This window comes from Cheilinus undulatus, linkage group 3 (genome assembly GCF_018320785.1).
Source record: "Cheilinus undulatus linkage group 3, ASM1832078v1, whole genome shotgun sequence".
In the NCBI taxonomy this organism is placed as follows: Eukaryota; Metazoa; Chordata; class Actinopteri; order Labriformes; family Labridae; genus Cheilinus; species Cheilinus undulatus.
This window is the reverse complement of record NC_054867.1, coordinates 47,475,612-47,496,090: the sequence shown is the minus strand read 5'-3', so window position 1 is coordinate 47,496,090 and position 20,479 is coordinate 47,475,612. Positions and strand designations below refer to the sequence as shown.

At 39.6% G+C, this 20,479-nt stretch overlaps 1 protein-coding gene across 3 annotated transcripts in view; it reads right to left on the bottom strand.

Annotated features, from left to right (window-relative positions):
• Positions 1–20,479, bottom strand: part of ephb2b (eph receptor B2b) — a 294,511-nt gene that overhangs the window by 160,566 nt on the left and 113,466 nt on the right. For all 3 annotated transcript variants that reach the window (XM_041782872.1, XM_041782874.1, XM_041782873.1), the window contains exon 3: positions 964–1,648. In XM_041782872.1, coding sequence (XP_041638806.1) covers positions 964–1,648 — 685 coding nt within the window. The remainder of the gene's footprint in view (positions 1–963; positions 1,649–20,479) is intronic.

Sequence of the window (20,479 nt, the reverse complement as noted above, 5' to 3'; positions counted from 1 at the left end):
TTAAGTTAAGGATTGAGGGTGGTGTTTACACAAAGATCATGGATAAGGTATGTTTCGTCTTAGAAAGAGGTTGATATTTTATTAACTTTTGTCTTTAACAGGAGCCTATACCACCGTTTCACAATCAGGTAGCTCGCTTTTCCGGCTTGGATACTTCTCACAATATGGCTAATAATCAAATCCACTATGGAAAAAATGAATGGGAATTTTACTTCCAGAACCACACTGTTGAGCTCTATACCAGGAACATATGCAAAAGCATTTGAACAGTGAGACTGTACAACAGGCAACATCAGAAAACATTAAACCGTTTCCTTTGACTTTTCGTCCAAAAGGACAATGCTGAAAGGCATTCCAGGAAAACTACAGACTAAGGTTGGATTGTCAAAGAATTTGAGTGCAAAAATGGAAAAATACTTAAAGTAATCAAGTTCTGTTTACTTAAAACTAAAAATGTATTCTACCCACTCTGAATTAGCTATTTTGGATTTCCAAGTTTACACAACAAGCTTTGACTGTTGGGCCTTACAGTGTGGTGGCTGAAAAAGACCAAACAGATGTGGTTTTGTTGTCACAGCATTAAAAGGCAGTGGTTTATTCAAAGATCAAAACCCCTGCATGAATTATTGTGTGAAATGCTCCATTCAGCTGTGTATTTATGTTAGGAAATAAACACCTTGGAATGATAATCATTTTTATGGAAATATAGGAATGGCTTCAGCTGAATAATCGATGCAGAGAGTGTAGACTATTCATCCTGTTTTTTAATACGTCTAGCTTGTATCATCAATTAAATTGGAATGAATAAATCCGAGCAGCAGTTTAAAATGAAGAGAACCCTGCCAGACATAAACACTGTATTGATTGTATCCTCAGAGTTTAGATTACTCTTTTATTATGGTGAGGTGGAGTGATTCATGAGGCTGAGCAGGTTTACAGAAACATTAGAGGAGCATGACATACCTCGGCAAACAGTCCCGTTCTCCACAGCCTCGTAACCGGCCTTGCACATGCAGCGTCCGATGGGTACCATCCATTCGCCGTCTCCATTGCAGTACAGCTTAATAGGCACATCCACCTCCTCTGCGTTAGGGATGCAAACACCTCTCGCTGCCACCAGAGAGGTGCTCTCTGCTCCTGAGAGTGTCTCCTGGAACAGCGCCCCGTTCGTGATGATACGAGCACACTTCCTGTAGAATACACGAACGGCGATAAGCGACATGCAGCCGCCGTAGTCCTGGAAGGCCAAGTAGAAGCCGTTTCGTGACACCGGGCCAAAGCTTCGAACCTCAGTGTTGATTTTCATCACCCTGCCTCCGAGGTCCACCTGAGAGAAGCTTTCATCAGCAGCGATGGTGTCCACTTTGATCCACGGGTTCTCCATCCAAGCTGGTGAGTTCCTTGTGGCCGTGTCGGCATCAGATTCATAGTAATAAAGGTTAAACGTCTCTTTACAGGAGCCTGGCACGTTAGGAATACTACTGCAGTCCCTCACTGAGAACTTCATTTCCACGTGGATCCTCTGAGCACCACGGCGCCGGATGTACTTTGTCCGTACCCAGTTGTTCTGGTTGTTGTCAAAAACATTGCAGACCTGGTACGTCCGAATGGTGTTCATGTTTTCATCATAACCGCTCACCTCCTCCCACTGTTGGCCAAGCACAGACATAAACAAAGATCAACATTGTTACCTCTGAATATTCTGAGTCTGAACTTTATGATTGATAATTGAAGCACACAGTCACCCTGACTCATTCAATTAAGTGCCATTCAGCTGTAAAGCAGAAAACGGTCCGCATGTTTTCTATTAATATAAACTATCATAAAGCTCCCGCTGATGCCTATTTGGCAGCAGTAGAGGGAACGTTTTCATGCACACTTTATAGGACTTTGATTACTGTAAGTAATCAGCTTAAGGCAATATTTTGATTGAAATGATTACATGGTGCAAAGAAACAAAATATCACTAATAACACAGTTTACATGATGCATTAGACAAATCTCAAAGGATAAAAGAGAAGCAGCCTTTCCAACATGTCCTGCCATTTCTGGCGGAAGTTTAATCACTATGTTTACTGTAAATAAACACCTGCATAAAGTATGTTTATCTCCATCTGATGCCCCATTTTAAAAATAAGACCTGTTTACCACAGCTGCAGCACTGGCATAAGTCATAGATTATTAAACATGGATGTAGTCCCTGTGATGTCCCCCACCAGTTTCTGAATCCCACTACTGAAATCAAACACTGGTGTATCAGGGACCATATTGGCAATGCTGTTGAGGTGCAGAGAGTAGATGCTAAGCTGCAGGATGCAGGGCATGCTTCAAATCAAAACAACCCATCATTGATATGGATGAGAAAGTTGATCTGCAACCAGCAAGACAAAAAATGCAAAGCATTAAGGATGATGTTTGGGAGGCAATCCTTGAATGCATACTCTTCTAATCTATGCACATCATAGTCTGGTCCAGTTCATAGTATTGCATCCTCTTCTTTACTGTAAATTGGCCTTGGCTAAAATATACCTGGACACAGACACTTCCCTGTGCAACAGATGCAAAATAGTGCCCACAACCCTTTATGATATGTTGATACCCCCCATTGATTATGCTGAGCTTTTTCAGATGAGGGTTTACAGATGGTATTCTGGCATGTTTCGCCAATTCTTGAAGTGTTCCTATGTAATTTAGCTTCTGCATGCATTGTTGATGTACTAATCCATATTCTTCATTGTGTTTCTGACTGTTGTGAAATGTGCATGCAAGGAAATGTAATAAAAATACATTGGGAAAAAAAGATAAAAGGGATTATTTATCTTAATTTAAACACCAGAAATATAGCGCATGCACATGAGACATGCAATACTAAAGCTATGCAAAAACAAGGTAAAATACTGCAGCAACACCAACCTCCAGCTTCACATGACAACAACAGCTAGGCTCAGTACACTGGGCTGGTTTATGTAGTCAGATCCAGCACTGAGTAACATTGAAGGATCAAAACTTCTTTCAATTTCTAAACAAGATCAGAAGATCCAAAGCAGTACTTTTATGCTTTGTTTGTACAGACTTCAGTCGTGCAGCGCAGCTGATAACAAAGGCTTCATGCAGCTGCCTAATGATTGTGAATGCTGGTGTTTAATTCCCAATTGTCTGATCCTTACTGAAACTGTGGAGTCTATTTTTTTTGCAGAAGAAAAAGATCAGAAATTACTCTTGCAAATCTAAGTAAGCTCATTAGATTACTCAGGGTTGTGTGAAAAACAACAACAAAAGAGACAATAAAGAGGGTCATTTCAAGTTTGAATAAAAAAAATAATAACAATAATAGTATTAGCATTTATTGAAGGCTCAGTGATTACAAGTCATTTATTCAAAAGTCAGCTGCTGTAATGAATACTGTGTAGGACATGGTTATTATTTAAATCAATGTGTATCTTGAAACATGTTGTATCATAATAGGTGCAGGAAGGTAGTCTTGCCCCATTCAGTTTTAAATCTTGGTGTTTTTTAAAGTGATGCAGTTTTGAGATCTGGTTGTATGGTTTGACTTTTGACGCTGGAAGACAAGTCAGGTAAGGAGGAAGTTTGCCAATTGGTGCTCTGTAAATAAACAGAATACTGTGCTGCTTTCTATGCTGACACAACAAGAGTCAGCCCACACAGCGATAGATCACAATGGTGAGTTAGAAATCTTTTCTTCTCTTTCACATTGTTACACTGGATTCCTTATTACTGTAAAGAAAATCAAGCTGAGGCCTTAGTTCTTGATTTAGTTTGAAATGTGTGTCCTGAAAGGCAGATCTAGATCTAGCCATATACCAAAATACTTGACTTGTTGGACACATTCATGTCTTATTTAATGCAGACCAGGTTGAATCAAAGGGGAAATGTTCAGCCCTGAAAAATAAGAGGATTCAGCATAACACAGTTTTACAGCCTGAGACCGACCAAAGCTTGCTGGAGTGAATCAAAATCATTCTACAGACAAGCGAAAGGTTGACTATGTGAGGCTGCTGAAGAATAAAATACTGTATCATCAGCATAAAGTCTTAATCTAAAGAAACAACAATGGATGAGCAATGAAAAAATAATTGCTCCAATAAAGTAGGTAAAAAAGAAAAAGTCCAAAATGGTATCTGATGATCCAGACTGTTAAAATGTTTATTTCTGTTGTAAACATGCATTTTAGAACAGGCATGCATGGGACTCCTTGGGCTTTTGCAGCCAACCTTAAGTGAACACTTCAGGATCTGCACTTTGTTGCACTTCCTCACTTCTACTTTTCTTTTTTTTTTTTTTTTTAAGATGAATTTTTGGACTTCAAGTGGCTTTAATGGTAGACGAAGACAGTGGATAGAATCTGAAACAGGGATGAGAGAGTTGGGGAGAGACATGCAGAAAAGGGCCACAGGCCGGATTTAAACCCAGGTTGTCTGCATACATGTGGTGTGCCTTAAACCACCAGGCCATCTGCACCCCTTGCTTCTTCTTTCAACAACACAGGATGCCACTAACTGTACCTTGAAGCAGCATCCTTGATTGAATACAAGAAAGCAGTGATTGCCAATGCATGCAATCTTGATAAAACTGTGCACCCTACTGTGCTGTTAAAATTATGAAGAGATGGTCTAGGAAGTCTGTGCTTCCGCTTTTTCTAGTGCCTCTTAATAAGTGGGTATTATCAGGTGTTTCTGGTTTATTATCTTGTTGCACTTTTGCCAGATATTGATTAATATGCAACAGCTTGTTCAGGGGAATCAGGGCTGTTTTTGCAGAGAAGACGGCTGGCAGTATATGAGAGGACCTGTTCCTGGAGTATCCTGGTTTGTTCTGTTAACATGATGGTTGGGCTCCTGGCCAAGAAGTGAGTTCCCATGAGCTCTCTTTTCTTATTTTTTTAATAGAAAAAGAGAAAACTTCAGACAGCTACAATGCGCAAATTAAATCCAGATGAAATGGAAGCACTGCTGTTACCTATTTAATTAGCCAGCTAATAATTTAACCTTGTGTTCTGGCAGCACAGCATCTGATAATCCTTCTCTCTTCTTACACAAGACCAGTGCATCCTAAAATGGGCACTTCTGGCTCCAGTAAAACCAATATGGTGACAGAAAAAGCGGTGATCTTGGTGCGCAGATGGTAGAGTGGTTTAAGGCGCACACCATGTATGCGGGCGGCCCTGGTTCAAATCTAGCTGTGGCCCTTTGCCACATGTCTCTCATCCCTGTTTCCGAGTCTATCCAGCGTCCTCCGCTATCTAATAAATGCATGGAAAGGCCCAAAAATAAAACTTCAAAAAAAAAAAAAAAAAAGAAAAGAAAAATCTGTGATCTTTCTGATTCCAAACAGTCCACGTCCAACAGAGAACAACTACTTTTATAAAATCTTTGGATCTAACAAAGTTGCTTAAGATTCAAGTCTTGGTTTATTTGTCATTTTCCTTTCCAGGATTAACCAAATATGTTTGGCTGGAGAAAATGGAGAAGTTGTGGAAATAGCAAGGATTCCTCCATGCCTCTCTTTGTACCACAATAGAGTGAAAAAGGAAAGAGTAGAAGGAAATTGCTGCAGCCTTAAAAGTCCCTGGTGAGTAGACCACAGCCAGAAAGGTATAGCCCACACTGGGGAATCTGGCCCTTGAGACATCCTCGATTCTCACCAAGAATATCAATTGAATCATTTTTCTCTGGATTTCAAGGGCCAAAATGATTTTTGTCCACCTTTTCCCCTTCTTCTTCTATCGTGGTATAAAGAGTCTCCATGGGTTTATCCTCCTTTTTGGTTTTCAGCTTGTTCTGCTTGTTGATTCACATTTCCTCAGGGTTCACGGTGAAATAATCTGAAAAGGGTTAGCCTTGTAGTTAGTGACCTTGCAAGATCTTCAGTCTAAAATCTAAAAATTCTGAGTTGTTGATCGTCTTTAGATGTGAGAGGCTGTCAGACATCATTTAAAATGTTTTTCCAAGACATGTAAGTGTTTGGAATGCAATACTGCAGCTGTATAGAAACTGGAATTGTTCTATATCCAGAACAATCTGAGGACATGCTGGGCCCTCTTTGGGCCCTCACGTGGCATGGGCTCAGGAACACTTTCAGAAATCACCGTTGTCAGTAAAATTCAGCATGCCATCCACAAATGCAACTTAAATTTATGATGCAAAAAAGAAGCCATGCTATATTCTCTGGGCCAAAGTTTTTTTTTAAATGGATTGGGGCCTCAAATTGAAAACTGTTCTGTAGTCAGATGAATCCACATTTGAAATACTTTGTGGAAACCACGGACGCTGTGTCTTGCAGACTAAGGAGGAGAGGTACCCTCAAGTATGTTATCAGCGCACAGTCCAAAAGCCTGCATCTCTGATAGTATGGGGCTGCATTAGTTCCTATGGTGTGGGGAGCTTACACACCTGGAAAGGCACCATCAATGCTGAAAAGTATACAAAGGTTTTAGAACAACATGTGCTTTCATCCAGACAACATCTCTCTCAGGGAAGGCCTTGACTATTTCAGCAAGACAACATTAAACCACATACAGCATCCATCACAACTGCAGGGCGTCACTGTAGAAGAGTCTGGGTACAGTCCAGACTTTTCACTAATAAAAACTTTTGGTGCATCAAAAAACAAAAAATCCAACTAAGAAGACCCCGGACTGTTGAGCAGCTAGAATCCAACATAAAACAAGAATGGGACAACATTTCTCTCCCTAAACTTCAGCAACTGGTCTCCTTACTTCCCAGAGCTTAACAGCTGTTAAAGGCGGTGTTAATTTTGGCAGCTATTTTTAATTTTAGTTTTAGTCTTCATCTTTAAATGAAATGCATTTAAGTTTTAGTCACATTTTAGTCATTTCAACCCTTCTCAGTTTTAGTCTAGTTTTAGTCAATGAAAACTCAAAACATTTTAGTCTAGTTTTAGTCCATAAAAAGTCCTCACATTTTAGTCTTTACTTTCAGTCCAAGCATTTATTTTCTTGCCTAAATTTGGTACCAAATCATAGAAGTGTGTTCTCTGCACCCTGCTAAACCTGGGGTCCCTGCTTTCTACAGCTGAGAGGCAGAAGAGCTACAGATGCATTGCATTTTGACAGATTTACCCACAGTGGAGAAATATCACAGGTTTTTAATGTCCGAAGAAAACTACATTACATTTTAGTGTAGTTTTAGTCATTTTGACAAAAAATAAACTTCATTTTTGTCAGTTTTAGTCATCAAAGATCTATTTTTGTTAGTCTTAGTCTAGTTTTTGTCATGGAGAAAAAGGCTTCAATGAAAAGTTTCAGTCATAGTTTTAGTTGACGAAATTACCACTGGTTAGAGGAGGAGGTGATGATACACAAAGGTAAACAAGGCCGTGCCCCTACTTTTTTGTGATGTGATGCTGCCATCAAACTCAAACTGAGCTATTATGTGTCAAAATTGGTTAAATGTCCCAGTTTCAATGTCTGATATGTTGTTTTTGTTCTACTGTGAATAAAATATGAGTTTGTGAGACTTACAAATCACTGCATTCTGTTTTAATTTACACCTCACCCAGCATCCCAACTTTTTTGGAAATGTGGTTGAAAGAGACACCACCTAATGGTTGTCAAAACATGTAGTACTGTGTTTTCTAGAGACGTATCAGTAAGAACAGTTGCTTCTTTTGCTGCATGAACTCTTCTTTTAGTAACCTGTTTGAACCAGGGATTAGAGCTGCTTGTATTTGTTTCCTGGTGTGTTGTACATCGGCTTACTCTGACATATTAATCCAAAACAGAGAAGAAAGCACCATGTGGTTTTTGTTTTTAGTTTATTACTGTAATTATTTCGAAACATGTACCTGCAGATAATGGCTGAATGTGTTTTCAATCAAGTACGAGTCCTTATTTAATTCTTTATTTTTGTGAGAAATTCTTGCATTTGAGGATGTTGCAGAGCATAAATCCAGCTTTGAACATGCAGATAGCTTTGATGTTTGGTCTCTGCTTTCCTGTCGTCTCTTTGAAGAAGCCGTTCACATCCTGTAATGCTTAAAGAGAAACCAGAGACGTGACGTTAAGTCCTTTAAACAGAGCAGACAGGTTCTGCTTTATGTGATAGCGCGTCCTACTTTTTTATTGTGTCGTAATAGGACACATTCATAGCACACACTGTAATGGGTTATTGACACTGCAGTCAAAGTGAAGCACTGAGGAAACGTGACACGAATTTTCCACAATCACACTTAAAGACATAATCACATTACACAGGTAATCATATAAAGAATAATCAAGGGGCAAATTTGGCTCCAGGTTTCCTGGATTTGCTGTTCCACATCAAAGTCCACGTATTGCACGCCGATTTAAGCCCTTGCTCTGACCGTGCACACTCCAGATGCGACCTCAGTGGTTTCCCTTCCCCTTGGCGATGGATCAAACCAGCTTTAAACACCGTGCGCTCTAACCACGAGCAGGTTATGACCTTGACCTCGACATCTCAGCCAAGAAACAACACCGCTCCCAAAAACCCCCAAGAGCCACTCCATCAGCTGCACCCTCCGCTGCTCCGACCGCTCCGGCTCCCCCCTTCACTCTTCACTTCACAGCTGATATAATTTCTCAAATTAGAGCCCCCTTAGTGTGGATTTTGACAGATTTTGACGGGTTGGGAGAAGAAAGTCACCCTTCTTGTTACAAAACGGCGTCCTATCAAACACTTTCAGACTAATTAGAAGAGCTCTGGTTTTTAATTCCCATGTCCTAATTAATCACTGCGAGTGTGACGCTTGGCCTGACCGGAACTCACACCCCAACTTCACAAGAGCCAAAGTACACAGAAAAGACTGATGTTGGGCCAAGAATAATAAAAATAATGAGGGTAAACAAAACACAGCACAACAAAAAATAAGAACTTTTTTAGTGTGACCCTTACTTGTCAAAACTGGCTCCAAATGTGAATAATTAGCAACATGTTAGCTATCAAAAAAGAAAACAAATAAAATGAAGCTCTAAAGTTATTTAATTGGAAATAAAGTGCAAAACAGCTCCAAAACAACAGTATTTTTTTGACTATCTCTAAGACTTTTCAGGGATAATAATGTGAAGTCATAAGGTTCAGGAACAATTCTTTACTTTCTAGTGACCTAAAAGAGACAAAAGATTTTGTAAACCCATTGTTAAAAAGGTAAAGTTGTATTTTAATCACTAAATCTGGGATAAAAGTTGCCTTACTGTAGACTTTCTGCACGCGATGTCACATAATCTGTCCCACTCAGTCCTGCCCGTGCCTGGACAGCCAAAGGGACATGCTACTCATGAGGTACTAGGATGCAATAAGTACTCCTGTCCATAAAAGTCTCTGAGGTAATCTGTGTAGTGCACATTTCGTACAAGGAAAGTTTAGAGAGCTTGATGTGTCATTATGAGATGCATGCAGAGGATTTCATTAAGCATTAAACAGCATTCATTCAGCAACACTCATCATACATTTAGCCATAAATTGCAAAAGCGGCACTTTTGCAGGGACTCTAGTTCTGTGCAGGTGTTATCAGACTAGAACGATCAGGTAACCATGGTTACAGAAGAAGGCTGCAGCTGTACCAGGATTGATGTTTCACGATCAGAATCTGTGCTCAAATGAGACTGGATGTTGCTCAGGATGGTGACGAGTAAGTTTGTTCCTTATTGTCAGTGAGGTTCGGAGTCATGCTGTACTCACAGGGATGCTAATGTTAGCAGATGCACAAGTGTTAGCATTAGCAAAGGGGATAGAGCAGTTCTCCTCTTTGAGAATCAGACCTTTCTTTGAATTATTGGTCTTACAAGTAAAATTCTTATTGTGGATCCATACCTGATCATAAGTATCTGTAAGAAAATATTTCCCCCCTTCCTTCCTCCTGCCCCCCTTCAGTTCGTAACATTGAGCTCATGCACTGAATGGCTTTAAAAACACAGAATAAAGATTTTGGAGTAGCTGAGTAAATCTGATTGAGACACTGTGGTATGACCTTAAACAGGCCATTTGTGCTAGATAGAGGTTTTGGCCCAACACCAGCCGTTAGTAACCAGCACTACATGAGCTGATGTCCACACTGAGTTAGGCTAGGGTTAAAGTGAAACACTGGTTTCAGGATCATACTCCACAGGAAGGGTTCTGATGTCTTAAGGCTACATTGCTTTTCTTCTTATAGTTTCACCATAAAACCTTGTAAATTTTAAAACCATGAATTTCAGCAGGATTTGGTGCTCAATGCTATAGGTCTATCTAAGGCATGTGATTGGACGACAGGTGTTAGTTGAGATCAGTGCACGATGGGATACTGACTGTGTCGGATCTTATCTAGGATCAGGTGTGAATGTACTGGAGACAGGACAAGGGCTGTCCTGTAAGGGAAAAACCAGTTTAGGTTGATGGGACATCCAAGCTAAAACGAGATTGGTTGACAAGCCTACGTATAAGAAAGATGATCATTGATCAAACATTTTGATAAGCATGCCACAAAGGAGGCAGAGTAAAATTCTTCACTGAAAACTGATTGTAACATTATTTTATACAGTGTAAGTGAAGTTCCCACTTCACTCAAGAGTTCACTTCTTGCTTCCTGTCTCATTCTGTTTTTCTTCTTCTTTGAATTTATTATGTGCTGTATACTAAGTCTAGAGTGTAATCAGCTACTTCTGGCAGGGAAACTCTTGAAAGGGCTCTTTTATTTCTGTTACACTTTACTCACAGTTAAATAATTAAAACATATAAATAATTAAATGTTACCTCGATCATTATGAACAGAAATCATGACGTATAAAGGTCTTCTTGAGTTGCATCACAAAGCATTGATGATAAACGGTGAGTTTCACTGTCTCATAGTTTTTAACTGGCTTTAATAAAGCAAATCTAACAGGATTTAACAGGCTGTTGGTGCTCGCTGGTGTGGTTTAAGGATAAATGTGTCTTTTGGCCCGCACTGGCAGACATGATCATGCCAGGTCAGGAGCAGCCATTGACCTTCCCACTTGTTGAGGAGCGGTGGGGAGGACATGGGCCAATTAAAAGAGAGCGGACAGACCGCTTTAGCTGAGCACCGAGTGTCAGACAATTGCAGTGTAATGTGAATGTGGAGGCAGGTGGGGGTAGCTGCTAATGAGGGACGCAGACTGGAGAAACTGCAGGGGAAAGTGTTGGCAGTGATGTGTGGGGGAGGGAGCCGAGCCGGGCTAAAAGAGACCCCAAACAAAATGTGTTTTGATGGAGGGCCCCTTTTTGTCCTGTCATGGCCTCTTTGCCCTGCTTTCATCACAGCCAGTGGAGGGAAGCAAATGGGGCATAATAAGAGCCTAACGATCAAGCGCCGAGTGTGAAATTAGAAGAAACGTCTTCATTTTCACAGCTCTTTCCCCTCCAACTTTACCAAAGGGTGCTGTAAAAGGGTGGTCATGTGTTTTATGTACAGAAGGTGGAGGTAGCCCCGGTGGTGGGTGTCAGGTTGGATTAATTCAAGGCGATGAGTTGCCTTCAGATGACGATGGAAACAAAAACTTCAGCTTATTCTGCGAGATCCTGTTACCTTTGGCAGAAGGTTGTTTTTCTTGTTCTGCGTGGAGATCAGCAACTGCAGGGCTGAGTGCATGAAGTAAAGTATTCCTATATCATTAAGTAAATAAATGTTTAAAACCAGAATGATCAAAGACATCTAAAAAATAGCCAACGGCAAAGCAGAAACGATCAAGACCTTATTTGCATTAGTGTAGAATTTGGATATTTTCAAAGATTTCAGACATAAGGATGAAGGCATGAAACAACAAGCCAGGGCTTTTTTCATGCTACACTGGATGTGTTTTCCCTCCTGAGAAACAAACCACTGAGAAACATACTCTTCTGATGGTGTGAAACAGCATGCAAGACTGGCTCCAAACAAAAAGACGCTGTTTCATGTTTTAATTACTTTCATTAGAGAACAGGGTCTCATAACCCTGGGTACAAACAGTGTTGGAAAATGTTTTCCAGTGTTTGATTGAACCTGCTGGCTGCTGCACATCTACCATTTAAAGCTGCACCAGAAAAGGGGTTTATTTGCACAGTTTAATAAGCAGCAACAAAACCACAGACTGTTTAAAAAGGAGAGCACCTGTTGTTTATGAAAATGATAAATAGTATAATATATGCCGATCCACTTGAGTCTCAGTCAACCTAGAAACAGACAAAAGGTGCATTCACAGTGTCTGTCCTTGCTCTGTCTTCATTACACTTCAGTAGATTCATACTAATGCCACAACAGCATGATATTGGTGTGCCTGTCTGACAGTTCACAGTGCATTTTTGGGTTTCAAGGAGCATGAGGGCATGATACAGAGAGAGCTCCACATACATGCACAATCAGACATGCACACTTTGAGTGCAGTGCCTCTGTTACTACCTCTAAAGAAACGGGGTATCACCTTGCACCCCCCCATCCATCTCATTTTTTTTTTTTTTTTAATCCAGTGGCCCTGATCCTCTTCAGTATGATGGCCTAGGTGGTTTAGGTGTTTGCTTATCTGTAGAGGCTATGCTCAAACAAGCAGGCGACCAGGTTCAAGACTGATGCCTGTTTCCCACATGTCCTCCACTCTGTCATCTCTGTTTCCAACTTTCCTTCTCCATAATAAAGACCTAAAATGTCCCAAACTAAATCTTAGATAAATTAGATAAAAATAGATATCATATTATGGGACCCTTACTAGCATTCCCCATCCTTCACAGCCTCTAGAAAACACAGGTTTTCAAAAATCCTGTTTTCTGCTTGGACTTCAGAACTGGAAAATGCTACAAAAGGAGTCTTAAGTGACCTTTTAGCTTGTACATGGAGCTGTCTAACCTGCTTAGGCCTCATCCTTGGTGTAAAAACAGAAATTCAGGAAATACTGTTGTTTAAAGCTAAGGATTCTTCACGTTGAGGTTTAGCTTAGCTTTGATATCTGATTTCTTCGCTTGCAGGTTAAACTTCAAATCCAGTTAAACTCAGTGACTTGAAACTCTGATACTAGTGGGCTATAAATGTTTAAATATCTGGCCGATATTAGCTTTAAGAAAACTGACAAAATGTTTTGCATTGGCCACTTGACTTCTAAATGGAGTCAAATACCTCATTGCATACTTGGCCAATAAGGCTGATTCTGATTCTACTTGAGTCTTTCATTCACCACTTGAAGACGGTTGATGTTGAAAGTACCGGTGTTAAAATCACAGCGCTGAAAGTAAACCAATCATAGAAGGCAGGGCAATAAACAAACAAGTCTCGAAAACCTCAACCATTAGATCTGGCTTGAATCTTGCTGACAATTGAAGCTTAACCTTGCCTTAAACTTTCCTTGGACAGAGTCTGCACTACACAAATTACCATGGGGAACTAATGGACAAGATTTAGCACTGGTGTCAAGTAAGTAACATGCCCCTTTTACTGTACAGGCTGGGGTAGGATGTTGTGATGCTGGGTGCGAAGGCCTGTAGGCTGGTGTTGTACTTGGTGTCACTTTGAACTATTGAATATGGAACAAATACTCTCATCTAGGTATTTAACAGCCCAGTCTTAATCATTTGTCACAGTTATGAGTCAGATAATCACTATTATGATTATATCCAACAGACTAAAACAAATGCAAGAAAGACAAAAAATGCAATACTTTTCAAATATCCAACAGCAGTTCTGCTACATGAGCAGAAAACTGACAGGTTCAGTGTTACAAACTTAATACCAAAGTGTTGTTTTTTTAAAAATCTACATCTATCTTTAAGTGAGTAGATGATTATTATGAATTTAAAGAATCAGTATCAAGAACATAAATCTGAGGGGAGTGTTTTTAAAGTGTCTGAGAAGAGTGCATATCTGCTGTTTGGATTGAAAAATGTAAGATTTAGAGCCGGCCTGCCTGCTCTGTTTACAAAACCTTTCCCCTCCTGACAGTTTAACTGATTTTCATCTGTTTCTCTCGCCGTCAGTCCATCTCCTCTTTGTAAAATAAACCACTCTTCCACTCCAGCCTTGGGTCGACTAACTAGTGTGCGTAATTTATGTTATGCTCCAGCAGCAGCGCAGAGAGACCGATGCCCTGCACTGAAAACCTGTCTGAAGCAAATATAGATTGAACTGGTTAGAACTATGGCAGAGTGAGTACAGACCGCTACATTTCAGCTGCTTTCCTCTTCTCTTGGTGTTATACGAGGCGCTACAGTTCAGTGGCACTCACTGAGAATGAGCTTCAGAATCAATATCCGCTCAGCCACTCCAGGAGGGAGACTGAAAAGTTCAGCTGACCTGCAATCCATACGTCTCCGTGACACTGAGTCTCTGCTTTATCTGTAAAGTCAAGCGGAACACACCGTCAACCCTGAAATATAGACTAGAGCTACTTCTACAGCTGAGACCAGTCGATTTGAAGACAGATTTTTTCCTCATTCACCACTTGAAACAACAAAATAAGCCTACTTCTTCCTGGATCTCTCTGCGCTAACCCCTGATTTAACTCACTCTTGATGCAGCAGCTACTGAACTCTCTCCTACTTTAACTATAAGGCACATCTTTTTCAGTTAACAGACCTTTCAACCTTAATTGGTTTACAGTGAGTGAGCATAGACAGGTTCAGTGTTCAGCTCTCAGGAACACATAAACATGCATTCATAAATAGACACTGATTACAGTTGCAGCCTCAGGCCAGGCTTGCCTTACTGTTAGGTTGCATCATGCAAATAAGGTAAAACTTCACAGATGCTCTAATCTCTAACAGTCACACCGTATCAGATATTATTAAGAGGAGTACGTGTGCAAGAGGGAGCAACCTCGAGGGAACTCACCTAATTATACGGGGAAACAGATGTAAACAAAATGCAGCCTGAATTCAACCTGCCATAATGATGCTTTCCAGTGACTAGAACAAAAAGACCAAAGCAGCTAAACAAGACCGGATGGGATCATGTTTGGGGAGATACAGTACTGGGCTGTCTGTAAATTCTCTATTTAGATGCTCCTCAGATGCATGCTGGGAGATTTCCCAAACAAGAGGGTTAGGGGCAGGAAAAGGGGGGCAGGCATTAGGAATAAATGGGGATGGAGGAAAGTTAGTACTTTATAGCTCAAAATCAGTGGTTCCCAACCTGGGGTCTAGGATCTCATCTCTCTCTCTCTCTCTCTCTCTCTCTCTCTGGGAAAAAAATCTTTGAGATTATAAAGCTGTATATTTACTAGAAAGCAAACTAAGAATTTCAGAGTTAAAAAAAGTTGTAAATTGTCAAGCAAACTTTCAGTTTCCAAGTTGAAAAAGTCTTAACTTTTGTCATTAAAACCTCAAATATTTTAAGATTTTAAAATCATAAATTTAGAACAGTGTAATGCCAACAATTTCTAATAAACCAACTGAAAACAGTGGTTGGATTTTCAAGTTTTATTTAAAAATTTCTAGGCTTTGGTTTCACGTACATTTCTGACTTTAAAAGTGAAAATTTTCTCTCTTTTTTTCTACGCAAATTAAGAACTTTTTAAACCTTGACAATTTAAAAAAAATATTTTTCTTGAAAATAGACAGCTCCTCTTCATTGTTTTTTCTAGAGTGGCTACTTGACTTTTGCAAAAAGAGATAGTTCATAATTAGTTCAATGTCAAGAGCAAGTGTATGGGGGGGGGGCTTCTTAAGGTGAGTCTTGAGCTTAAAGGCTAGCTAAGCCCCTTTAAAATATTTTTTAAAATCCTCATTTTGTCTCAAACCTGCCTTTAATTAAAACAGTGATGCACTATAAACCCTGTGGGGTAAAAGACTGAGTCATGTGTCTTTATTATAGAGGAGGACAGTGGATGGAGTCGGAAACAGGGATGACAGAGTTGGGAATGACATGCAAGAAAGGTGCTACAGGTTGGACTTGGAATTGGGGCCACCTGTTACCTGCAGTTTCAACATACCCCACCTGCCCTGTGATGAGCATGTGAAGCACATCGTGAAACAAACTGCTCCATTTCTAGTCAACTGGTCTGTCTCCAGCATGTCCCAGAAGCGCCACTCCCCACACCATTTCTATTTCTAGAGCAGGGTGCTGCCAAAATGCACCAATCTACATAGAGTAGATAGATCTGCATCTGCACCCTATAATATTTAGCAAATGTGTTTACAGTCTCGCACAAACAACAGTGTTGGTATCAATTTATTGTCAAAAACTGTCAGAAATACCAGATCAAATCTCGCAGCACTGCAAGTGTCATGCCCTGGATAGATAAAATATGTTAACAGTTGGTTAATAATTCTGTTTTCCTCTTACATAATTCAATTCCTACCACAGACTGTTGCCTGGATTTCCCTACAATTGAAGGGAATTAATTGCTGCATGCTCAAAATGGCCCCACCCCACTACCCCGTCTTATAACTGTACTTCACTTTGTCTGTTGAACTGGGGAGACATTTTTGGACCCCCTCACTGGCAACTTTTTCCACAGGCTGACAACTCCATATGTCTGTGGACAGCCCTGAAGTATCTATCAATTTTGTCTGCGATGGGTGAAGGTCGCACAAAGGGAATCAGTATGACTCTGGTTCATAACCCGCCTTAATATCTGTCACATCAGCATAAATAATGTTGGCCTTATTATCTAGAATATTCCATTCTTAGTTACACCAGAATCTGTCCCCTTGTAGACTTTTCTCCATAGGTCCTGCTCCTATGACAATCAGTCATCAAGACTTTGAATTCTAAATATTCAGGTTAGCAAAATATCCCAGTAGCACTAAAGAGTCGAACACTGTCTTTCATTAGATCCTCAATTTTAACTGATCAGTAGAGACCAAAGTCCAGGAAAAGATTCCTCATGTTAGTCAGGAGGGGTGAATTAAGGATAATCAGCCAAGCAGTCCTGTGGTCCACGTCTGATGTTGACGTCATTTACAAGTACTTCCAATTGTCAATCCCAAAGGAAAACAAAACTGTAGAAAAATTCCCGTTTAGAGAAGGTTGACTCTGGCTTCATGACAAGGGATATCTTCTTTCAAGGACAGTTAGGCAAGCGTCAGCAGCCAGAAGCCTTCAAACAGACTAATGATATAATGTATTACTCTGCTGGGACCATTACACCCTTACAATACAGTTTAATCAAAAGCTTTGCAATCAAATTGTCAAGGATTTTCCATTTTCTGTACATTTGTAATGCTGCGTAACCTGGAAAACTTCTCCAACACACAGACAGTCCAGAAGTTTGCTGGTTGACCACAAATATACTCTTCAAGGACGCTGGTCCGACACAACAGTCGAATTTTTCACGAGCTGTCTGGCAAAAGGAAGTGGAACAGTTGGTGGTCACTGCAGTCCATCCAAGCTGTTTGGATGTCTGTTTTACTGTTAGAAAGTCAAGTCAGATTCAGCCTCACAAACAGAGAGCTGCATCCATTATTTCACCCATCAATGCGGTCAGCTTTCAGACTTTAAGGATGCTACAGATCACTGAATACCATCAACGGTTATTTTGACTCATTCCAACTAACAGCTCCATCTAAAACGTCTCTGATGAATTTCACTTTTTAAGTGAGGAAAAACTGTTAAACGTGGCCTTACCAGTTCACACTATGAGCAGTCCCAGATTACTTTGAGAGTAGCTTTTGGTATGGACCAGGATGGCCATATTTTACAGCGTTTCACCTCAGTCCAGATCAAAGTTTTGTGGGGAAACAAGCTGAAACTTGCAACTGCTTGCAACAGGCTGTTCTGCAATCCATGATGGATAGATGTGATCTTTTCCCAAATTCACTCCATGATTCTATCTAACAAAGTATTCTGCACTGAACAAATATTTGTAGTAACAAGGTGAAAAGAAAAATAGTAAAAAAATAAAAAAATAAATAAAAAATAAAAATGCCTCAAGTAGTTTATTTAAAGTTTATTTATTTCAACGTAACAAGTTGCAACTCAAGTTACCTTCTTGCAACTTGTTAACTTGAGTTGAAAAAAAACTTCATTCAAATGCTTGTTACCACAGTTTCTTTTAGAGTTCATTTACTGTCTTTTTAAACAGGACATCCATTTCCCTTTTTACATTTATCCGCTTGCAGCATCCTGCAACCAGCTGTCTGTGACTCGTAGAACTGAACCACAGGCAGTTTTATCAGACAGCTTGATTCAAGCTGCGACAGCTGCCAGAATAGTCCCAGCACGGTCTCATCCAGCCCCAAATCTTCGGTTTGAGCTGGGCTGAATGTGTAATTCATGCATGAGATAAAAACAGAAGTCTATTGCTAAGTACATACAACTTGCAAGGTAAAGTTGTCTTGAATACAGTGCTCATTTAAGAACAAGAAGTAAGCAACAAACCCTGGAGAAGCTGTGCAGCGTGTCTCTACTCAGCTTAGAAATAACTTCTGTGGTAACAGGGCTATGGCAATCAGGGGGTGGGGGTTAAAATTAACGATAAGAGGGGAGCTTTGGCAGCAGAACGTGAACCTTAATAATCATGGTTAAGCACAAAGAGGGGGCCAAACATGAATAAGATACAGCAGCAGAGTGGCAGCTTCCAGTAGCAGTTAACACTTCTCTATACAACCATTCAAACATCCAGTGTTTCAAGGGGAATGACGTTTTTACATGGCAGCTCCTACAATAGTTACAAAAACATCATGACTACTCTGGCTTTGAAAACTATCAGAAATAGTGGAGGTAATATAAGAACTTATCAAAATATGTAAACATAACTAAGGAGTAATCATTATTAAAATAATGTAGACATTTCAGTGTAAAAGTTGGAATATTTTCTTTTTAATAAAATGCATCGTTACATTACTTTAATTTCCAAAAGTTTTATAAATGTAAGTCAAAATATTTCAAAATCATGTGAGAAAATAACAAGGAAGATTTTTCTCAACCAGAAGTCAGAGAGTAAAATGCCAAACTATTGAAAAAAAAAAAAAAAAAAAAAAAAAAAGACAGTACTTCTCGATGCACACCACATCCTTCGGAGAAATCACAACCCAGGTTTTTTAAAAACTATTCAACCACTATTTTCTTTTTTTTTTTAATGAAAAATATTGAAGTTTGGACTCTTGATGGAACAAAAAATTACTGAAAAACAATGGACTTATTAGAATTAGAAGAATGTTTTTTTTTCTTTTTTTAAGGTATATTTAGGCTATGGGCTAACTTTGCCTTTGTTCAGAGCAGTGTTAATTTCAGCGACTAAAACTATTCGTCTGCAGCCTTTTTCTCCATGACAAAACTAGACTAAAACTAACAAAATAGATCTGTGATGACTAAAACCGACAAAAACTAACTTTTGTTTTTGTCAAAATGAAAAAACTAGATTAAAATGTAATGTTGTTTTCACCGAACATTCAAAATCTGTGATATTTCTCCACTGTGGGTAAATCTGTCAAAATGCAATGCATCTGTAGCTCTTCTGCCTCTCAGCTGTAGAAAGCAGGGACCCAGGTTCAGCAGAGTGCAGAGAACACATTACCATGACTTGGTAGCAAATTTAGGCAAGAAAATAAATGCTTGGACTAAAAGTAAAGACTAAAATGTGAGGACTTTTTATGTGTGAGGACTTTTTTAGGACTAAAACTAGACTATAACTAAAAAGGATAGAAATGACTAAAATGGGACTAAAGATAAAATGCATTTCATTTAAAGACTAAAACTAAGACTAAAATTAAAAATAGCTGCCAAAATGAACTCTGGTTCAGAGAAGGGGGAGGTGGGGGAGAGACATGTGGGACAGATCCAAACCCAGGCAATGACCAAACCACTAGGCCATCTGGGCCCCAAAAAGAACATTTTTATAAAGCACACTTTTACAGGACATGAATGCATCTGTTTTGTTGCACTGGCATGTTTTTTGTTTTTTTTGTTTTATTTTCATTTGATTTCCTTAATAACTTTGGAAAACCAGCTTCATTATCCAGTGAAAAGAAGATAAGATGAAATCTTGAGAAAAAAAGACAGAAAATTACTTGCCATTACATGAAAAGATTAAAAAAAAATGTACAGAAGTACTGTTTTTCCACATTAGGCCTCTGTACATTATAGACTTTTGCAGCCTTTATTCCCTGGCATTCAGTCGTGACCTACTAGAAACCACTTTGGAACCCACTTTTGGGTCCTGTCCCATGAGTTGAGAACCAGTCTTCTAAAATGTGTGATAAATCAACACGTCTTTGCATTTGCTTCTCAGAACCACAACCAGAGTAAAACAAAGCACATCCTTCACTGATTAAAACAACGACTGTAACTATAGTAGGAGAAATGTTTAATCCTACAGAAAACATCATCCCATTCAGCCACGTTTGCAGCCTTGTACTCTGGGTTTTAGGCTCCAGAAATTGGCAAAAACTAAAAATATCAACAAGAAAGCTGAGGTTATAAAACCTCTATCTATTTGTCCGGCTACTAAAAACTCAAAGTTCCACCAGTATTGATTAATTATATACATATGCATCCATTATTCACTGATGCAATAGCGGGAGCACTTTTGGGTTAAACATTCTGCTCAAGAACACATCTACATGTGATTACAGGAGCT